The sequence below is a fragment of the Solanum tuberosum genome, unplaced genomic scaffold (genome assembly GCF_000226075.1).
Source record: "Solanum tuberosum cultivar DM 1-3 516 R44 unplaced genomic scaffold, SolTub_3.0 scf00099, whole genome shotgun sequence".
In the NCBI taxonomy this organism is placed as follows: Eukaryota; Viridiplantae; Streptophyta; class Magnoliopsida; order Solanales; family Solanaceae; genus Solanum; species Solanum tuberosum.
Window position 1 is genome coordinate 803,959 of NW_006239023.1, and position 10,254 is coordinate 814,212.

Here is a 10,254-nt window from a genome sequence, read left to right on the forward strand (position 1 = left end):
GTCACACGGAAAAAGATCCGGACACCCCGCGCATATGCCAACTCTCCTAACTTTTGGATTTTGAAAGAAATTTGCGGGTGCGCAAAACACACCTCGCGTGTACGTGTGATAGTGTGAGATTTCCAGAATTGGAGGAATTATGCACGGAATGACATTTTATATAAAACAATAACAAATAAACAATTTATATAAAACAGTAACAAATAGTCAGTTAATATCACATAAGCATGATAAGTAAATCATTTAGGCATTTAAAATAAAACAAACAACAAAAACAAAACCAACACATGTTAAAAATTTATTTATTAACCTAAGTCTGTTATGGTTTAGAGCCTAAACTCCCCAGTGAAGTCGCCAAGCTGTTATACCCCATTTTAACTCAAGGTCAAAACGTGTACAACATATTGGTGATTTCCAAATTAATTAACTTAAGAAGTCACCACCTAATTATTTTTAAGGTAAATTAGGATACCTAAATCATTAACTAAGTAATACTAAAATGACTTCAATTAAATGGTCTACTAAACTTAAGATTCTAGGTAAGAGTTCTAATTATCCTAAAGGAAAGGGGTAAGGCATCCTTTAAGATTCGTTAAAAAATACGATTACCGACCAAACTTAGGTTAATTAATTTTAAAAGAAAGATATGAGTACTAAAGATTAAGTAATTGGGTAATCAAGTTCGAAAAAAACATTTTTTTATTTTTAAAAAGCTTTTTGCAATTGTATTAGAATGAAAAAGAGTAACTTCTTTAGATCAATTTAAACAAATTCATGGCTAAAAAATAAAAAAAAGACATTAGCTCATTGTTTGACAAAGTTCTTCCTTTAGAAAAAAGACTTTTTTTTATAGAAAAAATAAGAGTTTAAAACAAAATTTTCTTCGTTGAAAGACATTGCCAAGTTTGAACAAGACTTAATAAATTAATGAGTTTAAAGTGATGCAAAAGGAAGTGTTTTAAAAAAAAAAGATTTGCCGAATAAAGTTTATAAAAGATAAAGCGACTACTAAATGTTTGTCTCTAGCTAAAGATACCCAAATCCAAACATCTATGTTATGTTACCTATTTGAGAATTCAAAAATAAAACATATTCTAATCACATAAGCAAGTATAAAATATAAAGAAAAATAAATAAACAAGTTAATGCTAAAATATAAATAGCCATGAGTGACTCCAAACGAGGCTCGCTTGTTTTGCTTGCTATTCGGAATAGTAAAAATGTAGTGAAGACTTCATGTGCGGGTATGAGGATAACGTCAAGTCTATAAGACTTGAAATTTACTAGAATCTTGAATCAAGACTCAATTTTGCTCCAAAGTGTACATGCGAAAATGGAGAAAACATAAGAATTAGAAAGGAAAATAACTATTAGGTGAGGCAAATATACATTTAATTATTCAAACCCAATATCAACACCTTAACAATAAGCACAAAACAAATTGAAATAAATTATGACACTTAACTAACATTATTTAATGACTATATGTTGATGGAAAGAAAAGAGAATTCCTTTAACTAATAGATTCAGGGGGCATGCTAGGATAATAACCAAATATCTCATGTAGTCTCCAAACACAAGTATGCCACCAAGTATAATATTTGAGGCCGAATTAATCTTGAAATCACTTACTTATAAAACATCCTACAGTAGTATTCCTATTTTTATCTATAAGCAGAAAAATATATCTTTTATGCCTCTTTAATATCATTGTTTCAATTAAAGAGAATAGAATCACTATGTACCACATAACATCCATTTATTGGGAATAATCCATTTTTGAGTGAAGTACTAAAATACAGCAGCCATGACTTCAATAGGGATATAAAAAAAATAAATAGCTTTAGCATTTTCGTGTACTCTAGCTTTCATAAATTATAAAACTGTACACATATATTTAAAACTAAAAAAAAAACGAATAAAGCAGATTCCAACAAACTCTAAAGTAAAAAAAAATAAAAAAAAAATAAATAAAAATAAAACTAATGCGGGAGTAATAACATGTTCAGTGAATAAACAAATCAATAAAGTTTTTATAAGAAATGTATCCATAGCATGTTAGCTTTAAATGATTCCTAACATATATATAAAAAAAAAAATGGAAGAAACAGAGACTAAACATTAGAACAGAGGGATGACGAAAATACTCAAAACAAATTACATACTACAATAGAAAACGAAGAAAGATGTATACTGACCTTCTTCGGGGCAGTGAACTAGGACGTCGGCCTCGACTACTCGGTACCTCGGATGTCCACGAATGGTATAAATAAAAGGTTGTTGCAACTCCAAATCAAAACAAAGAGGAAGAGATGTAAATACGTGATACGAGAGAATTGATTTTTTTTTTTTAGATAGATAAGATAAGTGAGCTATAAGAGATGGTGCGGCTGAAAAACCTTTTTTAAAACAGACACTTTCTCCTAATACTTATAGGATGGAATTAGGGTTCTTGATTTGGGCGGGATTTCTTTAAAATCAAGTCAAAAGAGCCGTTTGAATTTTGAACGTTTTAGGTGAACTCTCCCTTCACGTGATTGACCAGATAGTAGCATGAAAATGGAGTACGCAACCTCTGTGCATAGTTGACAAAACTTGTTGCTTTTCCGAAAATGGAGGGAAGAAAGGTGTGGTGCAGATGTAGTTGTTGAAGGGTCATGAAACCCTTACTGATTTAAAACATAAAGGGCATTTTGGGAAGTTGAGATAGGTTTAGGGATGAATTTGGCTGTAGACTTTGGGCTTTAGCTGAATTTTTCTGGGATCGTTTTCTCTTCTTCTTTTACATTATTTTGGGTTTCTAATTTAATAACTAATACAATATATATTATGGGATGACAACTAATAATTTATGAAATAAAAATATCAATATTACGATTTTATGCTAATATAAAAATATGGATACAAGAATATGAATTTATAATTAATTTTATAAAATACAAAACTTGAAACAAAATGACGACAATAGATTATTTAAGGAAAATATGTGTAAAAAGTGATAATAATCATTTCGATGATAAAACGTATAATTTTAGTAGATGAATAGTCATAATAGTAAAAATAGTTGTGAAAAAGGATTATCTTATACGTTATTAAATTAAAAGCTCGAAAATAATATATCGAAAGAAAGAAAAGTCAAAATTGGGTGTCAACACCGTTATTTTACTAATTTCTGGGATGTCTCTTAAAAACTACTTTAAAAACTCAATTTTTCAAGTTTGAACTTCAAAAGCTATGATCAAACGGAAGTATAAGTTGTATAAGTACATCAATCAAATAGCCAAGGATAAATATAAGGTCTTTTGGGACTAAAGCAACAGCCGGTAAGAAATCAACACCAAATATATTATTGATGAGTCCATTTCATTATCTGTTGCTCCGATTTGGTAGAAACAGAGTGAACTCATTTCATCTGAGTCATAGTTTAGCCACTGCTACTAATATTCTCGACAGCAATGACAAGATAATAGCGACCCGAATATCAAATTGCAACAATCTACACCATCTTGACCAAATTTACTCCCAGATAATCCGAAATCACTTCTTGGAGTTGTACCCTGTACAATTCCACTGGAACAACATTATTAGATCATATACTAGGCTTAACTCCCCTAGCAACGCTCTACATGTATACATCACTATGTCAAGAACTGGTGTTCGCCCAGATACTTTCACGTTACCCATTGTTTTAAAGGCGATTTGTCAGGTTCTGAATTATGTTGTGGCAAGGCAGCTCCATGGGGTTGCAATAAAGCTCGGATTAGAAACTAATATGTATTGTGAGAGTGGGTTTATTAGCTTGTACGCTAAAGCTGGTGAATTTGAGAATGCACGGAAGGTGTTTGAACAAAATAGTGAAAGAAAGTTGGGGTCTTGGAATGCTATTATAGCGGGGTTGTCACAAGGTGGGCGTGCTAAAGAAGCCATAGAAATGTTCTTGGAGTTGAGAGAGAGTGGGTTGCAGCCAGATGATGTGACTATGGTGAGTGTGACATCTGCTTGTGGTAGTCTTGGAGACTTGGATTTGGCTTCTCAATTGCATAAATGTGTCTTTCAAGCGAAAGAAATGGAAAGGTCTGATCTTTTGATGATGAATTCTCTTATTGATATGTACGGTAAATGTGGGAAGATGGATCTTGCTTATAGGGTGTTTTCAAGGATGAAGGAAAGAAATGTATCCTCGTGGACTTCTATGATTGTTGGATATGCAATGCATGGGTATGTTAGAGATGCGGTTGAATGCTTCCATTGCATGAGAGAGGCAGGTGTTAGGCCTAACCATGTGACATTTATTGGGGTGTTGAGCGCTTGTGTACATGGTGGGATGGTGAAAGAAGGAAAGTATTATTTCAACATGATGAAGAATGAATATGGTATTGCACCCATGTTGCAGCATTACGGGTGCATGGTGGATTTACTTGGCAGGGCTGGGTTGTTCGAGGAGGCAAGGGGGACGATTGAAGGGATGTCGATGAAACCGAATGTTGTGATCTGGGGGTGCCTAATGGGGGCTTGTGAGAAGCATGGGCATGTGAAAATGGGAGAATGGGTGGCTAAGCACCTGCAACAGTTGGAACCGTGGAACGATGGAGTGTATGTGGTATTGTCCAACATATATGCCAGTAATGACATGTGGGAAGAGGTAAGGAGGATTAGAGCAATCATGAAGGAGCGAAAACTTGCCAAGATTCCTGCTTATAGTTTGTCAACAAGTTCATATTGAGAGCTGAAGGTGGACCTGCGAAGGATAAATGATCAGACACATTGCTCTCTCTAATAGAAGTGAGTGCACAAGATGGTTGTCATATGCTGCACCTCACAAAAGTGGTTCATATAGGAGCAACGTACGTATTTTAACGTACCCGTTGACCCTCAATTTTGATCCACTTAATTATTATTTTATTTATTTTTAGGTGAGAATGTTGATTCATTTCGAGCCATCTCTCCAAGAGATGTGCTTGTGACCTATTGCTCTATGCACACACATTTATCCCAGAAAATATAATGATTTAGAAAGGAGGCAGCACTAACTCCTCCAGTATTTGTTTAACCTTCCAGATTGTAGCATGGAGGGGGAGAATTATAATCTTCACTGGTTTCTGTGGCCCTACCCAATTTGTAGTCAAGGTTTTTCTAGATTCAGGAGCTAAAGCTGTTACATGTCCTTCCATTGAGCCCGATGAAGCACGGTTGTTTACATGTCAGGGGTCAGGTGATTTTAATTCTTTCAATAATGGGAAGTTTGAAATTGGTGAAGAAGAAGCAGAGGATGACGACTCGGAACCTTCTAGAGTCCAGCAAGTGCTTGGGAAGATTGTGAACCAGAGAAAAGTGAAGGACACTCAGAGTTCTTTTGAGATAAATATGATGATCAGGGGGAGTTATCCCAGTTCATATGTCAGTATTATGAATCTCTTTATCAGGGTGGTTCAAGAATAGATGATGCATTACAACATGCTTGTGCCTCACACCAGCGCCTAAGATATTCATGCCATCTTCCCAGCATACCGTAGTTAGTTGGTTATATCTGATCATGATAGTCCCAAGGGAAGCGCGAGTTTGTGAATGCTTATGCTGACTGCATGCTGTTGCTTATCAAAGCATTTGCATGGTCTTGTGATTCCATACGTTGTAAAGAAGAACTGTACTTGTATATGCAATGGAAAAGGATTGCAGAAGGAAGAAAACATGGAGAGAGAAAGAGAGAGAAGTAGTAGAAATGAGTAATAATTTTGAGATTTTTAACTGATTGTTTATGTTCTGTCTTTTGAAGGATGTTTGATCATTTTTCTTAAAGGTTACTCTTTTGTGAAAAACAGGTACATTTCTTTGTTGTTCTACTTGGACACTGCTGGATGTTGACACAATTTAAAACATGCTATCACAATCTGGTGTTCTCAAGTGCTCTCTGTGCAACTTGCAATGTGTTAACAAGAATACATGAGATGTTAGTGCTTGTTACACAAAAACTAGTTGGGTTAACGTTGAACTCATCTAGTGACTTTATTTTATTATATATATATGAAAATAGAGTGGCTGATCGATCAATGAAGTGGGTGAAAGATAAGAGTTCAAATATCAATAGATATAAAATTCTTGGCGATCTCTTCCCATTTGTCCAACGAGAGGTAGTAAACATACATCACCTTTATTTTTTTTAAAATAGAGACATAAGAAGCAATTTAGCAATGTGTTTTTAATAAGAATACTTACTTGGTAATGGTTTCTTTAACTTAGTAAACATTGCAATCTTAGGTAAACGTCGCTTTAAACAAACTAGGATTAGTGCTTACGCCATTTTTATTTTTAAGTGCATGATTAGGTTGTATAAGTACATCATTCAAATAACCATGGATAACTACAAAGGTTATTTTAAATTAATGGGGCGGCGTAAACATGATAATCCTTTCCAAATTATCCTATGATTATTTGCAAAGCAAGGGTTAAAAAAAAGGCCTAGACATTGATTGCTAAGGACCACAGAGGTATCCTCTGCTGTCATAGACATGATTAAGTTCATTTTTAGCAATAATTTAATAACAAAAAAAATATTTTTTCTTTCTTGAGGTTGATCATGATGACTAACTTGTGTATGAACCAATAAGTCAGAGAGACAGAAAAAGGTAAAATAAATAGTACTAGTAATTTATATTTAGGCATATGCTTTGGTTGCAAGTTTTGTTGATGATTACATCTCCCATCCATCCACTGCTACAATTATGCAGAGCCTCACGCTGTCCACTTTCAACAAAAAAAAAGAAAAAGCGTATGTCTATTAAACACTATCATTAGGCATTAGCACTATAGACAAGTTGCTTCCTTAATGCAAAGTTAAAAATACCAACCAATTCATTCTTCACAAACAAGCCTTCCAACAACCTCTGAATTTCTTCCTCTCTTTTTTTTTTCCGCGAAAAAAAGAATGTTATACAGAGCTAGTAGGTTCTCTGATAAAATGAGTACAAGTGTGCCGGTTGAAGTAGGCACAAGGGGAACTATAGGATCACTTTTGAAGAAAGAGATTGAGTATTTCAGAAAAGTTGAGGTGGATTGTTGTAAAGGGAGTTCTAATAATAAATCTCATAAGAGTTCAGTGGAAATAGATTCATGTGGTGGTAATTCTAATTGGCCTAGTTTCGGGTTCTTGACGATGAAATGGAAAAAGAAGAAGAGAAGAGGTACTGGTGGTGCATTACCTGCAATGTGTTCTATGGTTGAAGTTTCTGAGAGTTGTAAGATGAATGAAATTCCAGGGTTCAGTTATAGAAATCTCAAGGTTGATTCTAAGAGATTTGAGGAAGAAATAATGCTCTCATAGGAGCTTTCAATTTTTTGTGTCAAGACTGAATTCTGTTCTTATTCTTTAGCCAAATATCTTGTGCTTTCTGATTGCCTTCAATTGCTTGGAATTTGAGAGAATTGTCAATCATCTGGACTTCTTGTAAGCAAGAGCAGGTAATACCTTGCCAGTTAGGCCTGGAAATTTACATGTATAAACCATAGATGACGAGTACGTATAGAATATGATTTAAGTTGCATCATTGGACTGTGTTGTTAATAGGGACTTAGGAGGACTTTGTCTGCATTACTAGGCCCAAGTATTTTGATTTCCTGTCAAAAGTGAGCAAGATATGAAACATAAAACATGTTTTGTGCAGATTAAAAGACCGAAAAACTCTACGTTATCGTCATTGAAAGAAATTTGCAGTTTTCCACTTTATCAAATAGTGGAACTTGAATATAGTTGAGACTTGAGTCAGTTTGTACATGAGGTGAACATGTTCATGTTTAATGTTTTCGCCTACAGCAAAGAGAATTTTCTTGTAGTTCTTACAGATTTCATCTTCCATGTCATGCTAATTGTTCATGTTATTTATTCATCCTTTCTAATGTTTATGCATATATACTAGCATATGCAATTGTGGAAAAACAGAAACTTTGAGGCCACATGTTTGTTCATATCATTAACTCAAAAATTACAGAACCCATAGTCTGCAACAACCTTAGGTCTGTTTCTACTGAATCCACTTGAACCATGTATATATCTTACTCAAAAGTAACTGTAAGAAACATGGATATATTTAACACTATACTCATTCTGAAGTCACTAGCTCTTAGAACATCTTAGGTGTAGTATATGAACGGGAAAAAGAGGAATGTCTAGTCACGCGTTAAACTACATTGACTATTTTACATTATTTATTATATATCATTTGAACTTTTGTTATATTAGCTCAAGCTATGTTAACTAAGGAATTCTGGCAAATGATGATGCTTAATTCTTACTTCACCTTCTCATATCTAAGTACATATTCAGCAGTTGTCTTCTGCTTGCTGACCCTGCTAATTTATAAAAAGAATTAGTAGCACATTTGTTGGGATCAATTCAAAAAAAAAAAAAAAAAGGATCAAGAACAAGATATAGTTTCATCAAGTCCATTCAACGTTTTTGTACCAATTTTCACTATAAAAAACAAGGAATCACCATGTATTTTTTAAAAGCATTGAAGCTTGATTAATCCGGATAAGGCTAGTTAAAGTGGGAGCGCGCTCCCAAGCAGAACTTTTTTTCATATTCAGGGCTCAAACCCCAAATGTTTAGTTAAAGGTGAAGAGATTTTATCCATCTCACCACAACCTTCGATGATAATAAACACTGTATTGACAAACACTTTGAGGAATGTATTGAAAATTCCATAATTTTGAACAGGTTGCTAGGGAGAAAAACACACACAATAAGTTACATGTAAAAAGAGTACATTTGATTTTCTTGGTCCTTTGCTGCAAATTTCTCGTGTAATACATAGTTCTCGCAAATGTGATGCGTTTGTCCAGAAGTCCCACATCGCCACACAGACTAAGCAACAAGAAATCTGTACGCAATAAAATGCCAAACGGGCCTCCATTCAAGGCATACCTTTCTCGGCCTTTTGGCTAAGATCAAGTGTAGTATCTGTTCTTATCAGTTTAATATCTGATATGTGGGTCATTGGTCCACATGATATTAACTCAATTTTTTAAGGGGGAGAGTTCATCAAGGTAGCTTGCTACCTGCGCTCTCAAGCGTCGTCCATGCGCTGCACTATTGCAAGGGCCCGGCCCACCCCAACAAATCAGTCTAATAAATTCAGCTTGCAAGGCCCAAACTATTTGGTTAATTTTGCTGTACGTAAGAACAGAACAATTGAAACACCTATTCCGTGCTCTTTTAACAATTAAAGTCAACTATTAACAAACTGGGAATCTAAGGTCTTGTCAGCCTTTTAGGGCCTAAGAGGCAAGAACCATGAGATGTAGGAGGTGTTCTACTTAGATGTGGAATCGGTGACGAAGCTAGAAATATAAAAATATTATTTTTATTATTCGCACACAACATAATTTTTTGATGAAAGATTATATAATTACGTCTTTGCAAGCATCAGGTGACTTCTAACACTAACTTTAACGATCCTAAGTTGGTCTCTCTCTATCTCGTACTTCCTTTGAATCCAAATTGGAGTAACATTCTCGAAAATTAAAAGTATACCCTGGTCAAACAAAACTTCAAATACATCTAGGATTTGGTGCATTCTTTCCACGAGTCCTGCTCCTTCAAATATACTTATGGTCAATCAAATAGGAGTTCTATTTATTTTTCATGAATAAAGTCAACAATATGATTTTACTCTCCTTAATCCATAGTCCATGATTTTGTCAAAGTCCAGACACTGATATATAATTCATAGTCCATTTTTTTCAATAAAATAACAACTCAAGTTTGGCGATGAAAATTGGGTATACGGCGGCATGTAATTGTCGACTTGGAATTTGTGTTTGGCTTTTGGGCCATGCCGCCTTACAACCATAGAATATCCGTGTTAAATTCGTACATGATCCTTTAAGTTTTATTTTATTTATATTCAAATTACTAAACTATTATTTTATAAAAAAATAAATCACAACTTTTAATTGATTATTATGAAAGTGGTGAAACTAATTTTTTTATATTTTGCCCAAAGTAAAAGACTTTTTTGTTACCAAAATTGTTCGGAGTCTTGTTTTAATTCTTAGGTAAAATTGAATATATTTTTTTTGTTACGAAATATAGTTTAGTGACTTTTTGCATTATCAGCCTTTATTAAAATTATTTTTTCTATGGTAAAATCAGCTGTTCACTGTTTGTATGTATCATATCATAATGAATAGTGAATTTAATAGAATGAAATCCGTCTCCATATTTCATTACAACTAATGAGATAATTTTTGAGTCTTGAT

The 10,254-nt window shown here is 34.0% G+C and overlaps 2 protein-coding genes across 2 annotated transcripts; both read left to right on the forward strand.

The window, feature by feature from the left end:
- The first annotated feature begins 3,276 nt into the window (after positions 1-3,276).
- On the forward strand, positions 3,277-5,904 carry LOC102590414 (pentatricopeptide repeat-containing protein At1g77170). The gene is made up of 2 exons (XM_006348036.2): positions 3,277-4,844; positions 5,059-5,904. Exon 1 carries the CDS (start codon positions 3,353-3,355, stop codon positions 4,721-4,723), a length of 1,371 nt encoding a protein of 456 aa, XP_006348098.1. The 5' UTR covers positions 3,277-3,352; the 3' UTR covers positions 4,724-4,844; positions 5,059-5,904.
- Positions 5,905-6,785: 881 nt separating this feature from the next.
- On the forward strand, positions 6,786-7,816 carry LOC102599053 (uncharacterized). The gene has a single exon (XM_006348141.2). It carries the CDS (start codon positions 6,923-6,925, stop codon positions 7,316-7,318), a length of 396 nt encoding a protein of 131 aa, XP_006348203.2. The 5' UTR covers positions 6,786-6,922; the 3' UTR covers positions 7,319-7,816.
- The last annotated feature ends 2,438 nt before the right edge of the window (positions 7,817-10,254 follow it).